This window comes from Penicillium manginii, assembly GCF_028828005.1.
Source record: "Penicillium manginii strain IBT 31320 chromosome Unknown utg000004l:1.0-7231830.0:1.0-7236170.0, whole genome shotgun sequence".
NCBI lineage: Eukaryota > Fungi > Ascomycota > Eurotiomycetes > Eurotiales > Aspergillaceae > Penicillium > Penicillium manginii.
Genome location: NW_026643105.1, coordinates 2,002,755 through 2,028,423, shown reverse-complemented (window position 1 = coordinate 2,028,423; position 25,669 = coordinate 2,002,755). Strand labels below are relative to the sequence as shown.

The window sequence follows — 25,669 nt, the reverse complement described above, 5'->3', positions numbered from 1 at the left end:
GACGGTCCCATGGGAAATCACCAATGTCAATCTCGCAGCATGCACGTGCATTCAGGATGTCATATGTACTCCGTACTTCTGAATCACACCGTGGATTGTGGGAGGATGTGGACAATGACGCTGGGCTAGATGGCTCTGATACTCCGCCTTTTTTTGTCTCGTCCGTGGGTTTCCCACTACACTTGGGGGTTTCGAGTCGGGAAATTTCGCAGCTGGCAAATTCGAACGAGATTAGAATGACCTCGTATGATTATCTGATCGATAACAGGGAGGTTCCCAAGGTAGAGGAGGCCTGAGTCCCTGGGTGGATGAACCTAAAGGATAGCTGGGAAAAGTCTAAACGTGGAATGATGGCATGTTGGCTTATGGCAAGTGGGCGCACTGTGCGTTTTCCATGGCCCTTTTATCCGACCAGTTCAGAAGAAAATTCCATTGGTTCAACTTTGATGGCACCTGACATGTTTCCCTTTCTAGGTGCTCCATATTTGAATCTGATTAGTGCGTTAACCGGCAGGATAATAAGCTAATAGGCCACTTTAATAAGAGGTAAGCATAAGAGAATGCCTTTGAATGGTCTAATCTTGGAAGGTTACGGCTCAGACGAGAGATTTCCTTCCGAATCTTCCGAATCTTCCGTCTTCTCTCCTTTCTTTGACCGACTCTCCTCCCAATAACACTTCATCGTGAAGATCACGCTGAGGAAAATGCCTAAACCCCCGAGCCCGGTTGAAAAGTACAGTGCTCCACGGTAGCCCTTCAGGACGTCCTCGGGGGGTGGTTCCCCCATTGTTGACATGCGTTTCCACGGTGCCTGCAAAACCAAGGCTTAATGATATACTGTAGTTGACGACAGTCGTCACAAGTGATGCAGCGATTCCCTGGTGTTTTCTTTCCACGGAGTTGGACAGCATCAATGTCGCCGCAGGAAAAGACATATCCATTCCCCAGGGAATGACTAGGAGGCAGACAAATGTCAAAGCCCAGTAAGTCTGATCCACTGGCGCGATGGCTGTGAGGATATTTCCCAGCGTGAATGCGGTCATCGACATGATCATAATCCACCCTGGGCGCAATCGGGCTATCAAAAACCCTGTCACGAAACAAGCAGCAATGCCCATTGGAGAGACTGGGATAAACTGGGCAGACGCTAGGAGCGGACTCGTCTTCCGAAACTCCATTTCAAAACGCCAGAAATACCAAATCCAGGTGCCGAAGGCGCCCCAACCACAAGCAACGCAGCCCAGAACAAATGAAACGTCGCGACTGAAAGCCTGAAATGGAATAAGAGGGTGCTCAGCAAACCGAAATTCGACAACAAAAAATGCGGCAAGTAACAGGATTCCGAGAATTAAGAGCACATAGACATATGGTGTGCTCCAGCCGGCGACGGGTGCTTGATTCCAGGAGATGTTCACCAGAACTAGCCCACTAATACCACAGGCCGCTCCCATCGCGTCGAGTGCCTTGAGAAGATGAGAAAAAGAACTGATTTTCTCCTGGCCTTCATGATGAATCGAGGGCACAACAATGAATCCCAAAATAGCGCAAAAAACTGATACGATGGCTTGAGTCCAGAATGTCCACGGCCACCAGGCGAGCTGTGAGAAGACAGCTCCAAAGATGGCCCCAAGAAGAGCGCTGTTGGGAGCGACGGCGCCGAATAGCGCGAATATCATGGCCTTTTTCTTCCCGGGTGGATAAGTGGCACCCAAAATAGCCAGGCCATTGGGCAATAACATCGCACTACCGATGCCTTGTAGCACACGCGCAATGATGAAAAGAATATAATTTGAATAAACACTGACTCCGGCGACCAGCGACCAGACTGCGAGCCATATGAATCCGATGAGGAACATTCGGCGATATCCGAAAAGATCACCACATCGTCCGAAAATAATGATGAAGGTACCGACCGTCAACGAGTAACCTGCTAGAATCCAACTTAGGATACCAGGATCATCGATCCCGAAGCTTTCTCCAAGAATATCGAGACTTGGAAGACAAACGCCGACATTAGTTTGTGTCATGAACTGTGCCATGCACACCAGTGTGACAAACAGCGTCTCGCGAAGAGGGGAGAAACTCTCCGCGATCGACTTTGTGGATTGCACCGGCTTCAGGTCATGATCTTCGACTCCCATGGCTGGGATTGGGCGTTCTTTCCCTTATGATGGTGGTTACAAGTGATGGTTTAAGTCTACGAAAGGTTTACATCATGGGGTAAGCCTTTAGAAAACCCGGCAGATTGGCCCAAAGATAGAAGCCGCTATTTGAAAATTGCCACATGGTGTGGCTCAGGAACCATTATCAATCATTAGTCAAAAAGTTTTACCCGTTCCAAACGTTGGCCGAGAAGGGATTTTCAGAGAGATGTGGGTCTGACAGAAGAAGCCGGTCCACCTAAGGAATTCTCGGCCAGTCACTCGGCTCGGCTCGGAGCCGGGATCCTCTAGTCTTGGTAAGAGGTTGAGAGAACCAATCTATGGTCTTATATTCTAGCTAAGATGTCAAATTGTTTCATTATTGTACAACAGTGGCAAGTCGACACCAAGGACTTAGACGCCTAAGGTTCCAATAGTTATCGACCTTCTACCGAGCATAGGTTGATATCAAGGCTATCGAGTCGCAGATGTGTAGCCGTGAACGCTCAGCATAACCTCCCGTAGCTTTGCTACACACCGAGCATCATCGCTAAGTACTTCATTGCACCGCCAGGAAACAAAACGATCTGGTCGAACAAGAACACATCCGGTTTCATCAACACCGCGGACACGAGCCCAATCAAAGTAGACATCTTCATAGTCCTGGCGGAACCCAATTGAATAACAATTGACTGTGATGCCCAGCTCAGAACCAACTTGAGTTGCTGCAAATTTCCATGCTTCACCTCCAATTCCGGTGTAGATTGTATAAGCACCGCCACCAGCCAAGTCGATGCTGGAAATACGCTGAACCGGCGTAGCATTATTGAGCCAAACATGGGGCACACGGCAGCCAGGATAGGTGCTCCGAGTTAAAACAAGATCTGGATCCTGTGCCACCACTTCGGGGGTAAAGAAAGAAGCCTTTTCGTCTGCTGAGTGCACCGCGGAGCTTTCATAGAACTGCCCCATTTCCGTTCCAAGTGCGTGGTACTCATGCTCGGTTTCTTCGATGGCAGACTGCAGAGCAGCTCTACGGGAGCGACCGTTAGGCGTTGCGTGCGTCAACTCATCCAGCGCACTTTTACGCTCCTCGGTGGTAGGCAATGAAACCCCAAGTGCTTCCCACACTGGGCCGTGATGGCGGAAGGATTGGTTCGCACGGGTGACAACTCCACGACCGACAGGCTGGCGCTCTGTGGAGTAAGTCTCAAGAATAGACGGAGATGCTTGACCTGCAATACAAGAGTTAATTTGGCATCTTTTCATTCAAAAAATTGATGATGAACCAACCTTTCAAAACATAAGCGACTTTCCAGGCAAGATTGTAAGCATCCTGAATGCAAGTATTCGAGCCCAGCCCGTTGGAAGGTGGGTGTCTGTGTACCGCGTCACCGAGGCAAAAGCTGCAGACAGATTAGTGACTTGCAGAGAAGTGAAATGGGGGAGACAAACACTCTGCCGTTGGAGAATTTCTCTGCCACGACGTCGTTGATTCGCCATTTGGAGACTCCAAGAATTTCTGTATGAATCGAATCGTCGCCGATAAACTCTTTCATTCGAGTGAGCCACTCTTCATTCGTAGGGTTGCACTCCAACTCTTTTCCCCGTTCAGGAAGAACGATAAACAGCCATTCATCCCATGGCTTGACCATTCTCGCAATACATGCCCAACCAAAGAGCGGATGCTCTCTATCCGGCTGGAGAAGCCAGTGCAGACATCCAGTGCGGTACTGCATATAATGTGAGAGATCTGCCTTCAGATGAACATTAAAGGCGAGGCCCTGATCAGGTCGGACGTCTAGAGGAAGCTCGGCCTGCCGAAACACTTCACTCCTAGCCCCGTCCGCGCCAAACAAATATTTCGACCGGACTTTGTATTTCACCCCAGTAATATTGTCTTGTAGTGTCGATGTCGTGCCGTCTTGATCTTGCGTAAAATCGACGAAGGTGGTATCAAAGCGGCAGGTAAAGCCGTTGAGAGTGGCATACCGAACGAGGATCGGCTCTAGGAGGGTTTGGGGGAGATCGACAGGATCGCAAGGGCTAGCAGCCTCATAGTCGCCCTGAGAGAAATTCTTGTGAGTATTTTCATCCCCAGTTCCGTTGATGCATTTCCTCGTACCTTGCGCTTCGGGTCGTGGCCCCAAGCGTGAATGCGTGCGAATTCCTCGCCCGCCATACTGTATGCCCACCGCGTGTGCATCATATTCTTCCCACTGGTTGCAAGGCGGTTGCACTCGATATCGAGACCGATATCACGAAGACACTCTTGAATGAGAGTTCAGCTCCTGAGTTATACTGGGGAGAGGTTGCTTGCTTACCCATGGCAGCCATGTTGGTGATGTGGGCCCTCGGAGTATCCGCGTTCGTTGGGCAAGAGCTCACCATAATGCCTCGGATTCCTAGCTAAGGATAAGAACTTGATTCCGGGTTTCTCTCTAAATTTAGGAATATGAAACCAACCGTATGATGCAAGAAAACATGCTAAAGAGGCGCCGGCTGGGCCAGTCCCGATGATGAGGACATCTGTAGTTGTGATGGCCGGTGACTTTTGGCTGCCATCACCATTGCTTAAATTGACGATGGTCATGATTGCGAAAGAAAAGAGATTGACATGAAACTCTTAGGTCAAGAGAGAGCTCAAAAGCGAAACAATAGTGTGCTAATCGTAGGAGACGGGCGGGAATCAACTTGGCTGGTAGGAAGTGGGAATGCTCCATAACTTATATTCCTTACGAAACTCAACGGATATTGCTTAAAGAAACCACCTTTATAACCAAAACAAGCAATAGTTGGTCTGAAACGTGTCATATCCATAACAATTATTGAAACACGAGCCTAAACTGATCAAGATTTGTTCGACGAACACAATCATACTCGAATAGGTATGGATCGTCAAGTATGCTCGACCAAGATTTTTTCGGCGGCAGAGTGCTGATCGCCCATCTTATCAGATGGTATGGATAAGAACGGCAGAGCAATCGGCAAATGTATTGAATGAATATTCGATATCCACGTTCGGCAGTTCTTTGATGATCCCCGCGAGATCTACATGGAATGCTTCGATGCTAGCCCGTGTTGCACACAGTAGCGTCTCCGCGATGATGTAGTTGGTGACAGAGAAGATGCCCGTGAAAGAAGTTGGCCGACAATCATTGTGTTCTCATTCTTGTGAAAAAAGAGGGGGTACACGAAAAGCCTTCGTTTTGCGATCGACAGTTATAAAGGAGTCTGATTCTACCATCGAAGGGCGTTTACGCCGAGGGCCACATAGAACATTTTCCTATCCTCAGTATACCCTACAGAATGTTTGACACGAAAATTGGGCTTTTAATTGCCCATAAATCAGCATCTGAAACAAGTGCTGAGTCCAAGGTACGCTGAATACTATCCGTCTAATAAAAAAGAATTTCTCGCTGATGGGATTCAGTCTTTATCTCCAAACGCACCCTCTCGTTCTCCTCGAACGAGGTCTTTCCTTTACTATAACCCGGATCTATTTTATCATTTGAAGGACGCCCGAATAAGGATGCCCGAGTTTTCTTTCACGGGAAATGCGAAACCATATCGTTCCCATAACAAGGTTATTGATGGACCACCCGAGTGTGGGAGCACTTGAAGCTGAGTGCGTTTCGAGAAACGGTTCTGGATTATATTGGCTAATCCCATCTTGATGTAGTTCAAGAATGTCAAGATCCAAGTTCGAGAACCTTGGAAGACGTTCAAGCTTGGAACCAAATTTTCAATTGGATAAATGTTGTCTGGAGATCTAGGTGTGGAAATCATGATTGATGAAAATATGCAAAAATAGTGGTATACTACTAGCAGTATGCTAAGTCTGCTAGAAGATCCAAGTTTACGTTAGAAAGCTATGGATATAATCCCATCACTCCTAATTCTCACTTCAGAGCATCTCATGTTTAAGATAAGGCCAAGCTTTCACTATCAATTAAAGTAGCAGCTTTTACATCAACCGGCAAAATCGGTTCTGAGAGGTAAGGTTTGAGCGATTCTTATCCCGAGTCCACTATTTTTGTGGCATGATCAACAAGTAAAGTCTCCGGAATCATCGCATTGACTCTCTTTGGAATACCAGCTTCTCTATGCGGCAAAGTTTCCGATGCAAGCCCGGGTTGTGATCATCCTGGTACCCACTCTTAAGCCGCGAAAGGAGCGCAGGCACTTGGAATTTCCTTTCACCTACACATAAGACCACTCGGGACCGTCTGTTGGCTCCAGGGCTTAAAGCTTAATCTGCCGCCCTTTGTCAAGGTGGCGCCGCAGAAATTATCTTATCAGATTCCCAATTGTATGCCATTATTTCCACGTCCAGCTTCCTTTCATGCTGCCCAACTTTTCACCAGCAATGGATTCTCGATTTCATACCGCACTCGTTTGATTACCTTATACTTATATTAGATGTCTCAGGTTGAGTGAGTAATAGTTGACAAATGTCATGTTTCAAGGGTCTCGCCCCCTTTCTAGAAATCGGTGAATGACACTGAGCGATTTCTCCACATCTGTAGATACGCCGACCGGAGAAATCCAATGCATGCCGACCATTCTCCGTGCCCCGTGCCGATCTTTTATCGGCCAAGTTTGCTGTACCGTATTTATCGAAATAGCCGGGTCACCCGATAAATGCCCTGAAAGCTTTGCATGTAGAATACGGAGTACTACGATTGACTGTATCCCAATGTTGATCCTTTCTATCATACGTCGCCATGTCCAGGTGCCTGGAGGTCATTAAGAACACCATAAAATTTAGAGTGACTGGGTATTTGGCAGCCTTGCTGTGATTACATGCCGTAGAATCCTTACAAGTTTGAATCTAGGTCAAAAAACTTGATAGCGCACTGCCAATACAAATTATATTGATTGGCTTAGTGCTATCTCGACCTCGACCATATGTACTGTATCTGTCTAAAACCAGGCGACTTTGAAGATTGTTCCTGTCGATCTCATCATGTAAGATGTGGAAAGTGGAAAGTGGAAAGTGGATCCGAAAGTGAACTCGAGCCTCTAAAATGGGTGCTTTCAGGCTGAGCCATGATTGATAATGATTTGTGATGTTCGATGAAACGTTCTACTCTGAGTAAATTGTGGTACAAGGATCTTCACGACTCGGATACCATGTGTAAGAAACTGTTAAAGGTTGAGAAAACATAAATATAAATAAGCCCTGGAGTCACAGCTGAAGGGCTCTCAATAACTCCTGCACGACATTTCAAGTATTTCAATTTTATCATTTCATTTTCATCATGCGCAGCCTTGCCGGCTTTGCGCTGCTTCCTTTGGCGCTTGCCATTCCGAAATCGCCTCGTACATCGGTATCTACCTATGACTACATTGTAGTCGGAGGTGGTACTAGTGGACTGGTTGTCGCAAATCGCCTTTCTGAACTCGAAAATATCAACGTCCTGGTCATTGAAGCAGGAGGCTCAGCATACGACAATGTAAACGTGACTGATACCGGAGGCTACGGAAATGCGTTCGGTACGGAGATCGATTGGGCATACAAGACGAAAGACCAGGAATATGGCGGTGGAGCCCCTCAGACAGTGAGAGCAGGCAAGGCGCTGGGAGGAACATCCCTGATAAATGGCATGGTGTATACCCGCGCCCAGAAATCACAGATAGATGCCTGGGAGACCGTTGGGAACAAAGGATGGAACTGGGAAACTCTTTTTCCTTACTACAAGAAGGGCGAGGGCTTCCAGGTTCCAGATGATTATTCCTGGCTGGAAGGCTCTGGCGTTGCCTACGACCCTGCTGATCATGGCTACAAGGGACCCCTCAAGGTAGGCTGGTCTTCGAATCAATTAAATGATGGGCTGGCCCAGAAGTTGAACACAACATATCAAAACATGGATGTTCCTATTCCCTACAACAAGGATGCCAACGGTGGTCAGATGGTTGGATATACTCTGTACCCCAAGACTGTCGATTCCAAATTAAACATCCGCGAAGATGCCGCTCGTGCCTACTATTACCCTTACCAATCGCGAAGAAATCTCCATGTCTGGCTTAACACCAATGTCAACAAGCTCACATGGAAAAGTGGCGATGATGCCATTGCTGATGGCGTCGAGGTCACTTTGGCAAATGGAACGACTTCCATTGTGAAGGCCTCTCGCGAGATAATACTAGCGGCCGGGTCTTTGAAGTCCCCGCTGCTACTTGAGTTGTCTGGTGTTGGAAACCCAGAGTAAGTTCTTTCGTATCGGTCCATATTTCAAAATGTCCTATCGAACTAAGATGTGTAGTGTTCTCTCCAAGTATGGCATTAAAACGAAAGTCAACCTGCCAACTGTCGGCGAGAACCTTCAGGATCAAATGAACAACGGACTCGCGTTCGACTCAAAGACCAAGTACTCTAAGGTGCCGGACTATGTTGCCTATCCATCTGTTGGTCAGATGTTTTCCAATGCTACAGCTGTCGGCAAACAACTCCTCGCCAATCTCCCCAAATATGCTGCGCAAGTTGCTTCTGCCAATGGGAATGTAACCAAGTCAAAAGATATCGAGCGCTTCTTTAAGATTCAGTGGGACCTTATCTTCAAATCACATATCCCCGTCGCAGAGATTCTGCTAGAGCCATCAGGATACACCTATGACACTGAGTACTGGGCGACTGTTCCTTTCGCACGGGGTAACGTCCACATATCGTCTGCTGATCCGACCGCCGCTGCATCTATCGATCCGAAGTACTTCATGCTTGATTTCGATCTCCAAGCTCAGGCCCAAGCTGCGCGCTTTATTCGTCAAATCTTCCAGACCGAGCCATTTGCCAGCATGGCCGGTTCGGAGACTAGCCCCGGTCTGTCTTCTGTCGCCGCCGGTGCGGATGACCAAGGCTGGTCTTCATTCATCAAGAATAACTGTATGTTTTTATCCACGAGAGTTGATGCAAAAGAAAATATCGTACTAATCCTCAGAAGATCGGTCAAACTTCCACCCAATTAGTACTGCTGCTATGATGCCGAAGGAAGTCGGTGGAGTCGTTGACACATCCTTGAAAGTATACGGCGTATCCAACGTTCGCGTGGTAGATGCGTCCGTTATGCCTTTCCAGGTTTGCGGGCACTTACAAAGTACCGTCTACGCTGTTGCGGAGCGCGCAGCTGATATAATCAAGAATGAGAATTAAGTTACGTGGCGTAATCACTGGAAACAGCTCCGTGATGAATAAGATGAGATAATCTCTTGATGCAAACTCTCAAAATCCTGATTTGCTAAGAATATACTTGAATTAAATGAAGCTGAGTCCAATTACCATGTAAATACCTCTTCTGTCATACCCGGAGAATATCCTGCTTTATTATATCTTATCTTAACCTGGCCTGAGTGTTCAAATGCGGGAGACAAGGATGTGACTCGACAGGATAGCCCAATATTAGCAGGTGTGTAGGCGGATTCCGGTGGAATTTGAGCTGCTTCCTCTTCGATTGTCACGATTCGCTTTGCAATACGCGCTGCCAAATCGGAATCCCATAGTCCCTCTCGACGCTGACAGTATGACATCAATCCAATAGAATGATGACGAACAGAAGACTCTCGGCAGCGTGTGGCGCAGATGTAGAGAGGAGTGACAACTCCAAGAGACAACGAGAACATGGATGTCTCTGATTTTGAAGGTTTTGGAAGCAGAGTTGGAAGAGAAGATACTCTTGGAATACTCCCCGGCCGACTTGTGCTTGGTGTAGGAGTGTTCGGTGACGAATGACGCGACAAGGTACTTTTCGGAGGGGCGTCAATCAATTTCGCAACGAGACGATTGACTGTAGAAAACTCATCTGTAAAGTGATCCCAATCAACCTCCGAGGGCGGCAGGGGCATTCCAATAAAAATTCCAATTATCAATCTCCAGATTTTGAGAATCTGGACCGATTCACTACTATCGTACCCACATGATGAAGGCTGTTGAAGCCATTGTTCGAAGGTATGTGTCCAAGTTTCTATATCCGTCCGTACCTGAGAATATTCAGCTGAGATCCACTGGATACTTTCGAGGAACTCAGGCGATTGTTCACTCGGGGGCTCTCCTAAAGATTCACAGATGGACAGAAAACGCGTGAAGCGATTATATAGAAATTGGAAGGAAATAAACATGGCTTCAACATCATTCGAGAAGGAGGATGGACTTTTGGTGGGATGCAAAAATGAGGAAGCTGTTGGTCGCAACTCGGAGGTGAGAATCCCTTCATTCTCAATCTCCAAGACTTGATTTTCCAAAATCGAGAAAAGAAGGGTGATTTTCTCGACGGGCATATATGTTCCGATTCCAGAGACATTCGCGATGAGCTGTTCGTGCTTTATGATCTTGAGTCCAGATATGGCATGTCGGAAAGCAGACTGGAAATTTCCCTGGAGGCAGTCAAAGCAGTAAAAGAGGATGCATGCGATAAGAAACGTGTCGTTCCCCCTATAGCTGGTTTTCGGGTTGATGGAAACCAGTTCTCGAATGGCTTTATTGTAGTGCAGGAGGGTAAATCGAGTTTCCTCATGCGTGTCAGATGTGATGCTTTGTTTATGGGTGAAGGATCGATGTAAAGATCCGAGTGCGATCGCAATCGATTTGAGTATCGGTTCATGGTGGACAGCCTGGAGAAGAAATGTGCCAATACCAGAACCAAAGCAGAGGGTGGTGTTGATTTGAAAAAATTCAAGAGATCGATATTCGCACTCCAAAAGTAGATCTGTAGACTGTGGAACCTGCCACATGCGAGTTGGTTGCGAAATACCGGGTATGTGCTGAACGATCCGGAAACGATTTTGGGCATCGACGGCGGCTTGAGTGGCATGCTCCCCCGGGTCTCCATAACCACTGCATGTCCTTCCGGTGGAGACGCATTTGTCACAGGCGGGCTTTTGTTCATCGCACTTTATTCGGCGAATTCTGCGCTCGGTATCCGTTAGTGGTGAAACTCTCTTTCTTCAGGCAAACAGGTTCCGGCGGGTACTCACTTGCAAGTCGCACATCCATTGCGAGACCTGCCCTTAGAAACTCGGCGATTGCTCGAGGTCATTTTGAAAAGCGGAATCTTTGCCTGGTTGTTTTGGTCGGCTTCAGAATGGAGTTTCTACCGGCACAGAATCAGAATGTTGTTTTTTTCTGCAGGATTCTGTCCTTAGGATAAGCCGGGGCGCAGCCCCTGCTGAGAGTAGAAGAAGCTAGACCAAATTGGATTAGCCCATCCGAGTGTTTCATATCAATCTGTCCCATATCTCGGTAGCTGCTGGGGCTGAAGAAGACTATTTGAGCCTCATATTTATGCCCATAAAATGCAAACCCGGGAGCAGGGTCATAAAGCGGGATAACTTGTACATGCTTAGAAATTTGGCTTGAAGTCCAACGTTACCCCTGAGAAAACTGTGAATATCATATTTAAGATTATCGTGGGGGCTAAAATTCAAGCTCTAGGGCTCCGCACTGGCAGTGAGAGATGGCGGGCAGTACTACTAGGTCAAATCTAAAGAAAGAAAAAAACGAAAGACATTAGGTCGTACTAGTAGTACCATCTATAACGTGAATTTATTATCCGAGCATGGCTTGAGATTTTCAATTTGAGTCTAATGCCCGTATAAATCTGAATCAGATAAGCAGGGGAACTTACTAGAAGTAATATACTAGTTAGTAGTGTGAGACTGGCGCAGTTGAAAATCAATACCTCCGGCTCCAGGGCTCGGATGGAATATAGTATAGAGTATGTGATAACCAAGGACTTGAAGAGCGCAGGTAAGAATGAAAATGATTTCAACCTCCATGGATACTAGTAACAATTTTACAATGCATACCGAAATTCTCTGTCCTCCTTATCAGTCAAGTCGTCTCTCGGTAGCCCGTTCCCATCAAGTTGGAATTCCAGACCAGCTGCATCAGCATGCGAGCTCATCTCCGAATCACGTTTTTTGTTATCAGATGCACATAGGAAGCGATATATGATAACTGTTATGAAGAGAAGACACCATGTCACAATGGAAGTAATGACGCCCTCCGTGTAGCGTGGCTTTTGAGTCCACAACTGTGGTGAGCCGATGCAACCCGCGCAGTATCCAATGAAGAACATGGTATTGACGATTGCGCGTTTTGTGTTTCCCTTTACATTAGATGCCGACAAAGATAGAAGTATGGACATGCAAGCAGTTATGCAAGATGACTGGATGATTGGTATCAGCCATAGAAAACAAAAATATTCAAGATATGAAGTAGACTCACCATCCAAGCAGCTACAATGAGACCCCACCCAGCAGCCACTTCAAGTTTCATCAAGAATATGGTCCCGATGAATGGCGGGATAATCAAAAGAAGAACTACCAAGTTTCTTTGGAGTGGGAACCAGTAAACTAGAGCGGTTCCAATCCACAACAAGCACACTTGTACTGCCCCCGAAGGAGCAGTGTATAGCATAGTTTCCAGCTTGGTATAGCCGATCGATTGAATGACAAGAGATGCAAATGTCAGGACAGGGGACTGCATCGTTACCAGGACGCCAAACCAGAAAACTACCCAAGCCTTGGGGTCCAGCATCGTCTCTTTGAGCTGGGGGATTGAGAATGAGGTTTTGTCTCCACCCTCGCGATCCTCAGCCATACGCAGAGATAGCACTTTCTTTTCACGTGCAGTGAGAAACCAGGCATCCTTGGGGCCACTGGGCATCAATAAGAAAAAGCCGATACCAGCGACGACTGTAAGCGCGCCGCAGATGAGGAAGAGCACTCGCCAAGGGGCGATTGTGAGGGAGGTATTTTTCCCAATGCCGTACATGAGAAGGCATCCAATGACCTGAGCTAATCCGTTCATGGTGATCCAAAGAGCAGTTCGCACTGTGTGTTCCTTTTTGCGGTACCAGATACCGGTGATCGTAACGAAAGCGGGGGACACAGCACCTTCACTGAATCCAAGAAGAAAGCGAACTGTGGCAAAACCAGCGAAATTGGTCGGTGCCGCTAGGCACATGCAGATAGCTCCCCATATAATACTTCAATATAAATTTGTTAGTCGAGAGTTTCAACCTTTTCAACTCCGAATTTTCCAGGAAAGACATACACGGTCGCGCCGACAAATTTTGTAAGTGGGAGTCGGCTCATTAGATAGATGAAGGGGTATTCGGAGACCAGTTGGCCCACGTAAAAAATTGAACTAGACCATGAATATTGTGAATTGGTTAAATTCAGATCATCAATCAGGCCAAAAACCGCCGCATAGCTCAAGCTCTGCTTATCAAGATACTGTAGGAAGAACACAAAGCACATCTGCAATCTCAGTGATGAGCAGCGTCTTCAAAGACGAGGGATCACATATGAGAACTCACGAAAGGCAAGATAACCATATCGATTTTGCGCAACACTGCCTTTTCTTCTTCAGCGGTATAGGTATCAGAGATCGCGACAATATCGCTATCTCTGCGGAAGACATCTTCCTTTTTCTCTGGATCATCCATCGTAAGGGGTCCCAGGAAAGATATAGGAATCGGATCGAAAAAATAAGGGGACGTAGGAGAGGCGATTTGGGCTGAAAATGAGAATCGTGGTCTGCATGCGGTCTGCCAAAAGCCTCGGAATACATGGGAGGATTGACAGGGGATGATATACGGCTAGCTGCAGACCCCAAGACTTCCCTACATTCTGAGGACTCCTATCTTTGACGAATCCGGAAAGGATCAACTGTCACTGTTGATAAACAGGGCGGGTGATGTGAGGCGGGGAAGGTCGTCGATCCGATGCCACGTCGGTAATCTGTACGGCCAGCTTCCCGACGTAGTCGATCCGCAGCACGACCATTTTTCAGCCATCATTGCTACCTCAGATTTCTTATTTGAACAAGGAAATCCTCTGATATATCGTTCAAGTACCTGGCATTGTTAACAGCCATAGCTCGTTTACTATTCCAATCTTCTCCATCATGCCTGATCACCCACCCGTTCCAGGCTCTGACATCAGACCTTGGGCCCGACCGGGGGCGCGGGGATACCTCTTTGTGAATGCAAATATTGTGGACGTACAGGAAGGAAATATTCTGGAAAATGCTAGCCTCATCACTCGCCAAGGCAAAATTCAATCCGTCTCATCTTCTCCACCGGAGTCTCCCTTGCCTCCCGATTTGACTGTGATCGACTGCGAAGGTCGTTATTTATGCCCCGGGCTATTCGATGCACACGTTCACCTTTGCGCAGTGCCTGGCTATAAAGATCTCTCAAAGGCCTTCGGAAACTCCGATCATTCATCACTATTGAGGCAGCCATTTGTGGCCGCCCAAATGCTTCATCGCGGCTTCACCAGTGTCCGTGATTGCGGCGGCGCCCAACTTCCTTTGAAAGAGGCTATTGATGATGTATTCCCAGGCCCCCGCCTCTTTATCTCCGGGCATGCTTTGTCGCAGTTTGGAGGCCATGGAGACCTTCGAGGACCCCATGATCAAGCCGAATGCTGCGGGGGTCTTCACAGCAATAATCACCTGGGTCGGCTCTGTAACGGCGTACCTGAATGCATGGCAGCTGTTCGAGAAGAAATCAGATGCGGTGCTGATTTCATTAAGATTATGGGGTCAGGCGGAGTCGCATCGCCAACGGATAAGCTAGAGCATCTACAATTCACGAATGCCGAGTTGCAGGCGATGGTGGAATGCGCCGACAATGCCGGGACCTTTGTTACCGCGCACGCCTACACCGTGAAGGCAATTAGACACTGCATCGACAATGGTGTTAAAGGAATTGAGCATGGAAATTTCGTTGATCCACCAACTGCCAAGTTGATGGCGGAGAAGGGCGTATACCTCACTCCCACGCTGATCGCATATGCTCAGATGGCATCAGATCAATGGAAAGGCTACCTACCACCAGAGTCGCAGGAAAAGAACTCTCAAGTTCTCAAATCAGGCCTTCATGCGTTAAAAGTTGCATCCGAAGCGGGTGTCAAGATGTGCTATGGCTCTGATTTGCTTGGTCCATTGGGATCGGCGCAGACGCAGGAATTCGCTCTACGCTCACAAGTCCTCTCAGCATTGGAGATCCTTCGCAGTGCAACTATAAATCCGGCTAAGATGATGGGCTGGGAAGAATCCATTGGGCAAATAAAAGATGGATTTCAGGCAGATGTCGTTTTCTTGAACAAGAATCCGCTTGACGATGTGACTGTATTTGACCGACCCGAGGAGCATGTTCTTGGCGTTATGAAAGATGGCCGCGTATGCAAGAGTCGCTGGGCCACACTGAAGGAAGATTCTGAAATCCCCGTTCGCGTTAAGTATAATTGACCAATATGAAATGAAACTTGAACTTGATGGTAAGAGTTGAGCTGCGATGCTTCGGTAGAGGCAGAGTCATAGTGGCGAGAGTTCCGCTCATGAGAAAGGGTTTAGAATTGGCGACCTGAAATTGTGGTTTTAATTTTATATGGATTCAATTGAGTAATGATTCCATTCTTAATGACCTCGTCCGGTTATCATAAATTTCTTCCACCGAGTATCACTCTAGTTGAACTGTCAGGCCAGAAAAGTCCAAAGCATCCAGTCCCGTCAATCCCATCAAAAAAGAATGCTCATCACCGTGTAGCGTGGAAAGAAAGTCACAACCTAGCGGCTGTAGAGACCCAGGTGACTCGTTCAAAGAGCTGGGAGGGGCCGATAATGTCCCCGAGGGGTCTTGATCCATCTGTATTTGCCACGTAGATGTATCTCTAAAAGCGGATTGTGCTGCCAACCATGGATCTGAAATCGGGTCTTGGGTTTCCCTGGCCAAAGTGGACTCAGGATGTGAATGAATGATGGAGTCGGGCCGCGTTTGCGAGTCTTCTTGTACTGTGAGCCACTCTGCCCACTGATGATAGCCAGAATGATTCGTTTCCGTGGTATTCTGGGTCAAAGATGTCTCGATCTGTCGCTTTCTCGCTGCCTCATTTGTGATAGATTGAACTGCTTCCACAAAGCTAACTCCTAGTTTTGCCGTCATGTTTCCTGCAGCCATTTCCCGCAGGCAATTCAAGCCGAAATTTACTCGAATGTCATACCCAGAATCTCGCTCTATTATTCCGGACACCAATGTAACTATGGTTGCGATACTGCAGCCTTGAAAATCGGTGAATGAGAATCTTGTAATCTTGCGACTCTTAGTCAGGGTCTCAAATAGTCGAAGTGTCTTGATTGCGGCCTTTGAACAGCGATTTGCCAGTTGCTTGACGTGGTAACTCACATCCGGCATATTGCTGCCAGATTGTTTTAACTTCGTCCTAGCGACTGTTACCAGGGCAACTTTTCCCATGGTAATCAATGCATAGTAGTAATTCAAATAAAGGTGAGCTACGGCTCGATATTTCAGATCACTTGGGCTCATTCGATCGAGTTTCAAGTCCGGGGGAAGAGATCGTTTCCATAATTTCAGATCTGCCTCCCATTTTGACTGCGATAGACCAGCTGGTTCGGGTAACCCATCTCTTCAGCTTGTTAGTGTGGCTCTCTTTTCAAGATAGGGATATGACGTACGCAACACCGGCAATTTCATCAAGAACTCTTATCAGTCGAACGTATGCCACCTGACAATCAAGGTTGTCGATTTCTTGTACTCTATCAAGGGCTTTGCATTGGGAGGGATATGGAACTGTGATAATTTGGGTGTCAATGGAGCGAGGTCGGTTCAATTTCACAGTGGTGCAACTTCAAAAAGTAAGTAAATCAGCAAGTATTTATCATCTTGGACTTAGATTGACGCACCGTTCGAGCGAAAAAATGGACCACCAGAGACGGCACCTCACTTCTCTTTCTGAATCAGTAAGAGTCGAATCTTCTGAGCTGAGATGGAGATCAGATGCCAAAGCCTTTCGTAATGCGAGTCCTAAAAACGCATACGATGCTCCGATTGCACTTGCCGGCATGAAATAAACACCAAGGACAAACGGAGCCTGGATTGACCTCAAGCATGAGCGCTCAATTATATCAGGTATTAGGGACTTTGCATGAAAGGAAAAATCGCGTCCAAGATCCAGGTTATCCTTTTGACCTGACTCAACCCCATCAGGTTTTTCATAGATGGTCCACTGGCTCGCAAGCGCGAATAGCGCCATGACGAGACAGATAAAAGCCGGGTCAAGCCTTAAAGATGAGCTGGGGTCTGTATAGAACTCATCAATGTCGGAGAGTATCTGAGCTTGATCGAAGTAGAAAAACGCATCGGTTGCGTGCTTGATGAATGTGAGAATTAAGAAATTGGCAACTCGGCGAGGAGGAAAGGCATTGACTGCCGTATGCAATCTCGATAGTTCAGATGGATGTAGCCCTTTGGGCCGGATCATTCGCTTTGGATCGTCAGATACACGGACTAGCTAATCAAAGCGTGGGACATACAGCTTGCATTGCAACCATCTCCTGTTCCTCCGGGGCATGTTGTGGATCAAGGGAGAATGCTTCTCGAAGTCGAGACAGAATGTTTGGCCACAGTACTCGTTTTGATCGATCAACAATGACATGTTTTGATAGGCCATGCGATAAGACAGAGGCTGGAGATGGCAGTTCGGAGCTTTCAACAGCTGCGTGATCGGAGAAAATTGGCGAATTCCTTGTGGCTGGAGGAGGTGGGCGGATTGATTGAACTTCAGTACTCGGTAGGTTTCCGTCGCTAATATGGAAATAAGCAACTCGAGTCAATTAGCAAGAGCTATATTTCGCATACTCTTCAAACTTGCAGACCAAGTTTCCCACCGAACACCGCTGGCATTTGTCATGCGAATCTCTCGATGGGCGACCTCTTGTTGGAATACATTTGCTTTTTCTCCTTTTACAGAGTATACACCTGTCGAGATAGTCAGCTCCACTCCAAATTAATAGTAACGTGGTTGTTGGCATACGCTTGTGGTGCTCTCTTTCGGTCCACATCTGCAACCCGCCGTCGCTTTTTCCGCCTCTCTGCAGTACTACTCAGATCCATTCTCACGGAATATTAAGGCTGCAACAGGCGGTAGTCCGACAATCATGCGAGACCATCAATTGCTTCCGCGAATGGTGTATGGGGAGAGGAGAAAGCCACCTAGCCGGCGAGTGAGTCGGGAATCTGTCCCGGACAGATATCCGACTTTCGGCAATTCGCTTCCGCTATCTTCCCCGCATTTCGATGCGGAGCTCTTCCGAAACAAAAGATAGCAATGCCATCTGATTGGACTATCAGTGTATTGGGAAGATAGCTGTCCTCGAAAAAAATTGTGCCTGTTCTTTCTTGTGTCAAGACATAGCGCGTCTTGTGGACACAGCAAGGAAATATTTCCCGGTTCTGGCACACGACCCGATGTCAAGCAACCCTTTTGTTCAAAGCTCTTCGCTTAATGCCAGCTCCTTGACCCAATCCAAACACCACTTTCGCAAGAACCACTGTGTGGCTTTCCAGCTCTTTTGGTCCCACGACTGGGATTCACAGTGGGATCCACCAGCTCGATAAACGAGTGCATGGCGTACGTAGATATCTAGCTTCAAGTCCCAGAGATCAAAGATTTGTGGCATTGCAAAAGACATCATAATCACCCGATCGCGTAGAAGGGGTAGTGGTATCAGATCGAGGCTTGCGTGGTGTGGAATTAGGATCTGGGCCATCGTCGGCTGCAGATGAACCGGTACTGTGGCATCGAATGTAGACGCAACAACATCCTGGGGTTCATCCTGCGGTGTAATCGATCTGAAGAACGGGGATATGTAGGGTCGGCGACAATCTGCGAGTCGACTCAGATCGAATCCAAGACAGACGGCGTTATTGAGAACAGCCTCCCAGATAGTATCCCGAGTGGTCCGCAGAGTGTTCGCCATCGGATCCGCGAGGGTTATAGGACTCGAATTTTGGGGATTTTTGGAATTGGATATCTCTAGCGATGGTCTCCGAGATGTTGTAGGGTCGGAAAAAGGAGAGCTCTCCTTTTGGGACGCTGCGGACGATCGAGGGGCCAATTTCTTGGTAACTCCTCGCTGCGAGATCGCCTGAGCCTTGCGCTCGCTTTGTCGCTTGCCTATGAAGATTAAATTTCAGGCATCGATTTATATGGACATAGTTCAACGTACGATATGCTTGTTGGGCGGCTCTGTTCTGTGCTTTGCGGGCAGGTGTAATGACCCGCTTCTTTGGCGCCATCGGTGAGCGCTCCGCACTATGAGCGTCCTGGTGGACTGAGGTGGCCATGTCATGTGTCCAGTTGTAGGTGTTTAAGCCTGACAATTGGTTGCTCCGGGCCTGTGGACGTTCACTCCAAGAGAATGGAAATGGTGAACAATGTGGAAGAGCGGAGTCGGGATGGGCCCGGGGTTACGCTTAACCCCGAAATCCGGCCTGGCTTACTGGCTTACGGGGATGGGCCAATCAGCGTGCAGCAACTATATCCTCTAGAACTGCCCAAGTCTCTCGCTTCACAGCTTTCTTCCACTATTAAAGAGTTTATAATCAATGCCAAAAGCGAGCAAATATATTTCAACTCAGCTTCACTTGTTTTCCGATTATCAAGTTCCATACATCTCCGAGTCTCCAGTCGAAAATGTCCGCACAGAAGACAATCACAATCGTTGGTGCAACTGGCACTCAAGGAGCTTCCGTTGCTCGCACCTTCTTGGAGCTTCCCAACTGGCAAGTTCGCTGCCTGACTCGCCATCCAACCTCTGAAAAGGCTATAGAGCTAGAGAAGCGAGGTGCCGAACTTGTTCAGGGGGACCTCGAAGACGAAGCCTCCCTTCAGAGAGCATTTGACAATGTCCACGCTGTTTTCCTGAACACGGATTTTTGGATTCCGTTTCGAAAGGCCATGGCTTTGGGGAAAGATGCGGTTACTAGTTCCCAAGAAGCCTACGAGATCGAAGTGATGCATGGGAAGAATGCGGCCAAGGTCGCAGCAAGCATTCCAACCCTCGAGCGATTCATCTACTCCGCACTGGGTCCCATGAAGAAAGCATCTAACGGAAAATACCCTTCTTCGTATCACTGGGAGACCAAAGCGAGCATTGTCGATTATATTGAGGGTCACCAGCTGGAATTGGCCCGAAAAACCTCCTACGTCTATATCGGAGCTTATATCACCAATGCGTTCCTCTATCCCAAGTTCGACCCCGAAAGTGAGAGTTACGTATCTATTTTGCCTACAGGCAAGGAAACCCGTTTTCCCATTATCAACGTGCCTCGATCTACCGGTCCATTTGTCAGAGCCTTGGTGGTAGATGAAGAACCACGAACAAGACTGCTCGCATATGATGATTACCTCTCAGTGGGAGAGGTCGGGGCCATATGGACTAGGACTCTTGGAAAGGAGGTGAAACTGATCCAGCTGACCATGGAAGCAATGAGCGCAAAAACTGGGGTTCCGGTAGAAATTCTCATGGGTGCTGCTTATTTGGGCGAGTATAGCTACTGCGCGGGGGTCTCCAATGTGATAGAGCCTATTCACCTCAAGACCCCTATTGAAACACAAACATTCGAGACCTGGCTCAAGGAGCAGGATGCGATGGAACTACTTGAGTTGAACAACTAGTGAGAGCCTGAGGCTTACCTATGTACTACTAGTGAGATTTCCAAGATTAATACCCAGGTACTACTACTAGTAGTAGCACTCAGGCTGAGATTGGAAGGGGTCCGCAGGCGCAGCCGCAGGTCACTTGGACAGTGACGGCTCTGACTCGTATATATTACTAGTATCTGATTTCCTAATACTAGTAGTACGGGTTAGTAGCGATTGCCTATTAGTATTGTAGTGCTTCAAATTTGATCTTTCTCAATTGAAATCACTGATCTAAAAAGGCTTCCAATATTTCGAGTATAGTGGGTACCTGTTTGGTGGGCGTGGTTGCCCAGTTGGAGCCTGGCTCATCTTTCTTCTACAACTCCAACTTGAACCTTAAACGGTTTTGGACTTCCAAACTTCCAGGAGCTGACCCGCCTAGATATTAATTTCTTTCCCTTATCTCGCATCTTCGAACTCTCTCTCGATTTCTCAACCAAGCAAATTTCATCGACTGCGCGAGGGTAAATCACTGCCATCCATCACGGGATATGTCTAATCATCGAATCTGAAAGATGTCCAACACTTACCACCGACCGATAATAGTACACTCACTACTACTAAGTCCTCGACCCGACCACTCCCAAATGGCACAATGCCTGGCCTCAACTCATTCGAGACGTGCCAAGAATCGTCGAGGCTGCACGCGTTGAAATCACTGGCCCAACCCACAACGACAAAATAATCACCCCGGTACTTGCGGATATCAACCACGGAACCTATCTGAATGGTGTGCCAGGTAACAGCAGCGAGCCACTAGCCATTCAAGGACAAAAGGGGACCTTCAAATTTGTCAAAACGGCTCGCAAGCCTTACGATGTCGTGGTCACCTGCATCCTACTTCGTGCTTACAACCTGGCACCAGGAATATTCAGTTTGAGGTGAGAGTGAACATCAATTTATGGATAATTTGAGCCGAGTACTGAATGAATATAGCTCTAACAGATTATCGGATGACTGGATCAAGGGAAAAGAGCTTACGAGCGTCTCTGGCCCAAGGAAGTGATTCATCGCCCATCGGGGGTAGAGCTCCGGGGAAACGAAAGGTTGGGTTCAGTGGCAACCAAAGCAATGCTCAACAAACGGTGAGGGTGTTGATTTGCAATTTACAGATCTCTGATTAATGAAAGTGAAACTGGATCAGGGTCTGAGCGCCATATCGATACCGCCATCCGTCGAACTCTACTGTTCTCTGAAGAAGGAACCAACTTATCAGCTGATAACGTTGTGTTATGTCTTTCTAGAGATTCTGGCCGCTGAATGCCAGTCGATATCATAGCCTTGCCTGAAAATTCTACTGATGGGACCAGACGATCCCCGATTAGAGTCAACGTCTGAGAGCTCGGTAAGCTTTCCAGCGTACTCTATTCTTATCTCGATAGCCAGGCTCTATCATTTTCTCTGCTTGTTCATCAATGTCGATCATTTCTAGTTTTCCACACCATTTAGACCCCAGAAAGGACTGCCCGGTACTAGTATTTCTTTTTGCTGAAGTTAATAATATTCACGGAATATACTACTAGTATGTACAATAGTTTTCTAACTCGATGATATTCTACAGTACTAGTACCGGTACCCCTCGAGCACCTACTACCTAGAGTGCCCTGGCAACCATTTTTTAATCGGACGAAACGATTATTTTCGGTGCTTCTTGGGTGTTAGGTGTGAGGGTTGTGAGACTGGGCTCAAAAGAAGACGAGGTTTGACTGGCATGGGCAAGACCTGTCGATGCTCCAGTTGCTATACTTGTGTCTCCGGTGAACGGAACTTCATCAAGGGTGTCGCCAATATGCCCTTCTGAAACTGCACATGACCCAGTCCGCGATGGCAACGTATAGGCATGTCGTGGTCTTGTGATTGGACGCGTCGGGGTTGGTGGCCCGGGAAGTGAGAGATGTCGCGGCATATCCCATGGCACTCGTGAGCTGCCTTCTCCATGAGACGACTCGGATCCAATAAAGCTGCTGGCCCTGGAGCGCGGGAGTGGAGAGTAAGCCCTTTGAATTTCCGGTAAATTCTCATTTCGAAAAATCTCGCCTGGAACTTCCGGAAAGCTTGAAAGCCCTTTCGCGTGATACCCTGAATCTTGAAATTGATCATGTGCCTTGGCGGCAAGTTTCATGCTTGCTATATTAAGATATTGAGTCACCTTCCGCCTTCCGCCCGAATGAACAGACCTTTCGCTTTGGTTGGTGGCTGTGCGCGGGATTTTGGGGCTTATAGAAGCTTGCGTACTTGTCCTCGCTATCTCTGTGGAGGGACTCCTGTTTAGAATTTGAGAACTGCGCTGCGGACTAATGCTGTCCAATGACTCTGGACTGTTGTCTCGGCTTGTATACTCAGTACACTTCGAGTTGTTCTCAATGACATCTGCATTGACATCTGTATCCACACGACTTTCTCGATCGTCATCCTCGTTCTCGTCAGCGTCCATAGTTGCGGCAAAAAGAACATACAATGATCCAATTGCGGCAAGTCCTGTACCAACAATCGGGGCCCATTGACCTAGAATAAAGGATTATATCAGTTAGCAAATTTTCCCTCGAGTTTTCATTACCGCGATGGCAGCAGGATTGTATCTTCAAGACTCACCAATGCTAGTAATTGGCTCGGTCTGATAGTTGACTGGTTTGCTGAAAAAGTTCATCTCTCCCTTGACTAATATAGCTAGAACTGCCGCAACGAACACGGGAATTTCAATGAGCGTCAACCAGCTTCTTATCCTGGCAGCAATTCCCTTCATATGCTTTGGTGTGGCTCCGTTTGTTCCTCTAATCGGTCGTTCATCGGGCTTTTCCGTTGAGCTACCAGTGGTTGGATTGGTCGACGTCACATAGTAGCGAGAGGAAAATGTCTCCCAGTTATATTCGAGAATTTTGATCCAAGTTGACACCAAGGATAGAATTGCAGGGACACAACACGCCGCAGATATCAGAGTAGCAGTATTGAAGGTTAACGCATGAGGCACGGGTATCACGTAGATATTGTCCGCCGCGCCTTGTCGTAAAGGGGAGAAAGGACCAGAGTCCTCTCCACAAACCATGCCACATTTGGGAGAGCTGTTGTACGGGAAGGTGTGATTTTTGGCCCATTGTATTGTTGCTGGGTCGTCAATTGGACAGCTTGTAGATTGAATGCGAATGAATTCTACTGTCAAGCTAAGGAGGCCCGCGAGGAGAAGTCCAGTCCAGAGAAATATGATATTGCGACCGGGGTTATTGAAATATGTTTTCGAGAGCTTGACCGTAGCTGGAGCGGTCAAAATTCCAATCGAGCATAACTGAAATGCTCCATACACATCCATATCAACCGCCCCTATATTTATGAGATTTTGATTAGGCAAAAAGGAATCATCTGGGGTCTCTTTTCTCTGCAAGAATGAAGAACTCACCTTCTCGATGTAAGGTCACTAGGACAATTCCGTGGAGAGCAGCGACAGCGGGGAAGAGTAGTACAGCCGCAAGACCCGCATTTCGAATCCATTCTGCTTTGCGGGCAAATACGCAAGCCGCCACCAAGACGTAGTATCTGCACGCGATGTTAGGATTCCGAAATATTGCTGATACGTTTTTCTTTGGGGGTTCATACAAAACACGGGTTCCAGGTCCATATTGCCCAGATACCGGCCAAGCGCAAACGACATCTAGTCGTGAATCAGAGGCATTGTGGAGATATGTGTTTGTACTGCGTTGCACGAGCTGGCTCTCCGGCAGGTATGCAGGAAATGGAATCGCCGGCATTGCTAATCTTCCATACCCTGGAAAACTGGGGTTGTGATAGATGATATGGTTGCATATGTTGACTTGGTCGACACTAGCTTCTTCTGTTGCATGATGGCATCTTCGTTCATGTTATCAAGATTCGAATGGACAAAGGGCGAAGGAGACCAACCCACAAGTTCGATGGAAAGGGCGCGCCCGCCCGGGTTTAGGATTATCAAGGAAAAAGGAGCTAAGCACATACCACCCTGCATATCTTCTCGTCAGCGGGAGCCTCATCTGCACAAGTCAATACAACTTCAGTCTGGGGACCATTGGTAGCCGGGGGAAATCTTGCCCCACTGTGCTGTCGCTCAAACCGGGCAAGAGCCCTCGTGATAGCAATCCGGGCGTCCGCAGCAGCTGGGGCGTTGAATACGAGTTGGGAAAGCTAGCGGGCGCACTGGTTGGTCCATCGGGCACGGTGCATCTCGCTTCATGTTCTCTGGCGTGACCAGTAATCCCACAGAAGCAAAAAGAGGTTACGAGGGCTGGGAGGGGAGCCGATCTCTGGGCTAGACCAAGCACTGCTGTGGCAAGTTGACATGTCAATATAGTGAATACTAGTAAATACCTAGGTAAGGTCTCAGAGTCGGCTCTAGATCTGATGATGGAACTACAACAACGCGTGCGATGAATGATCCACGCGGGGTCGGGCAGCCAAAGTCTTGGCTTTCCCTTTTAATTCTTCAATGTACACTACACTAGTCTAATGCCTGCTCTTTGAGGCTTAGACCGAGTAACTAGACTAATCAAGACTGCTCTCACTCACCCGTGCTATCTGTGCTTTCCCTGATTGCTGAATCTTGGAGGCTTAGACATGAAAATCTCTTGCTAAACCCACCACCCGCTGTTAGCTCAACTCAGAAGCCCAGAGTTCCTTCGCAGCTCTAGAAAAGGGAAAAGCTGAGATAAATACACAGGAAATATCAGCTTTAAAGGAGCCCCAGGTCCACGAGAAGGACGTCTTGCTTGCCAGATTCTCACCGCCAACTTGATCATGCGAGGAATCCAATCCTAGTCCCTTCATTCCTCAAAAGACACGGCTACGAGCAGAGCAACTCTCCGTGTGGCGCTATCCAGAGTCCGCTCTACGGAATAAACGAACTTTAAATTTCTTAATGTAGGATCTCTCCCCATCCTTTACATTCCAAGTTTCTTGAAAATGCCGCTCAGCCGCATACACTGGATCAAAACTGACGGGGCGCTTGCTCCTCAATTAGACAGGCATTTCCGCCACGCATGTCTCATTTCTCA

At 47.7% G+C, this 25,669-nt stretch overlaps 10 protein-coding genes across 10 annotated transcripts; 4 read left to right on the top strand and 6 right to left on the bottom strand.

The window, feature by feature from the left end:
• Positions 1-596: 596 nt before the first annotated feature.
• N7533_004471 (MFS transporter) lies at positions 597-2,141 on the bottom strand (the record flags this gene model as incomplete). Its single annotated transcript, XM_057101121.1, has 1 exon — positions 597-2,141. The coding sequence occupies one exon, from the start codon at positions 2,139-2,141 to the stop codon at positions 597-599; it is 1,545 nt and encodes a 514-aa protein (XP_056960751.1).
• A 474-nt stretch (positions 2,142-2,615) lies between these two features.
• Positions 2,616-4,734, bottom strand: N7533_004470 (uncharacterized protein; the record flags this gene model as incomplete). The annotated part of the gene is made up of 6 exons (XM_057101120.1): positions 2,616-3,376; positions 3,435-3,547; positions 3,597-4,207; positions 4,267-4,412; positions 4,466-4,546; positions 4,608-4,734. 6 exons carry the CDS (start codon positions 4,732-4,734, stop codon positions 2,616-2,618), a joined length of 1,839 nt encoding a protein of 612 aa, XP_056960750.1.
• Positions 4,735-7,405: 2,671 nt separating this feature from the next.
• On the top strand, positions 7,406-9,294 carry N7533_004469 (GMC family oxidoreductase; the record flags this gene model as incomplete). Its single annotated transcript, XM_057101119.1, has 3 exons — positions 7,406-8,352; positions 8,411-9,027; positions 9,086-9,294. 3 exons carry the CDS (start codon positions 7,406-7,408, stop codon positions 9,292-9,294), a joined length of 1,773 nt encoding a protein of 590 aa, XP_056960749.1.
• Positions 9,295-10,254: 960 nt separating this feature from the next.
• On the top strand, positions 10,255-10,697 carry N7533_004468 (uncharacterized protein; the record flags this gene model as incomplete). Its single annotated transcript, XM_057101118.1, has 2 exons — positions 10,255-10,335; positions 10,392-10,697. 2 exons carry the CDS (start codon positions 10,255-10,257, stop codon positions 10,695-10,697), a joined length of 387 nt encoding a protein of 128 aa, XP_056960748.1.
• A 1,232-nt stretch (positions 10,698-11,929) lies between these two features.
• N7533_004467 (MFS general substrate transporter) lies at positions 11,930-13,588 on the bottom strand (the record flags this gene model as incomplete). Its single annotated transcript, XM_057101117.1, has 4 exons — positions 11,930-12,304; positions 12,364-13,126; positions 13,195-13,400; positions 13,460-13,588. 4 exons carry the CDS (start codon positions 13,586-13,588, stop codon positions 11,930-11,932), a joined length of 1,473 nt encoding a protein of 490 aa, XP_056960747.1.
• Positions 13,589-14,049: 461 nt separating this feature from the next.
• On the top strand, positions 14,050-15,399 carry N7533_004466 (metal-dependent hydrolase family protein; the record flags this gene model as incomplete). The annotated part of the gene is made up of 1 exon (XM_057101116.1): positions 14,050-15,399. The coding sequence occupies one exon, from the start codon at positions 14,050-14,052 to the stop codon at positions 15,397-15,399; it is 1,350 nt and encodes a 449-aa protein (XP_056960746.1).
• A 211-nt stretch (positions 15,400-15,610) lies between these two features.
• N7533_004465 (fungal specific transcription factor domain-containing protein) lies at positions 15,611-17,858 on the bottom strand (the record flags this gene model as incomplete). Its single annotated transcript, XM_057101115.1, has 5 exons — positions 15,611-16,574; positions 16,624-16,794; positions 16,852-17,432; positions 17,482-17,699; positions 17,807-17,858. 5 exons carry the CDS (start codon positions 17,856-17,858, stop codon positions 15,611-15,613), a joined length of 1,986 nt encoding a protein of 661 aa, XP_056960745.1.
• A 577-nt stretch (positions 17,859-18,435) lies between these two features.
• On the bottom strand, positions 18,436-19,294 carry N7533_004464 (bZIP transcription factor; the record flags this gene model as incomplete). Its single annotated transcript, XM_057101114.1, has 2 exons — positions 18,436-19,124; positions 19,177-19,294. 2 exons carry the CDS (start codon positions 19,292-19,294, stop codon positions 18,436-18,438), a joined length of 807 nt encoding a protein of 268 aa, XP_056960744.1.
• Positions 19,295-19,643: 349 nt separating this feature from the next.
• On the top strand, positions 19,644-20,627 carry N7533_004463 (uncharacterized protein; the record flags this gene model as incomplete). The annotated part of the gene is made up of 1 exon (XM_057101113.1): positions 19,644-20,627. The coding sequence occupies one exon, from the start codon at positions 19,644-19,646 to the stop codon at positions 20,625-20,627; it is 984 nt and encodes a 327-aa protein (XP_056960743.1).
• A 1,645-nt stretch (positions 20,628-22,272) lies between these two features.
• N7533_004462 (uncharacterized protein) lies at positions 22,273-24,394 on the bottom strand (the record flags this gene model as incomplete). The annotated part of the gene is made up of 3 exons (XM_057101112.1): positions 22,273-23,159; positions 23,247-23,969; positions 24,046-24,394. 3 exons carry the CDS (start codon positions 24,392-24,394, stop codon positions 22,273-22,275), a joined length of 1,959 nt encoding a protein of 652 aa, XP_056960742.1.
• Between the last annotated feature and the right edge of the window lie 1,275 nt (positions 24,395-25,669).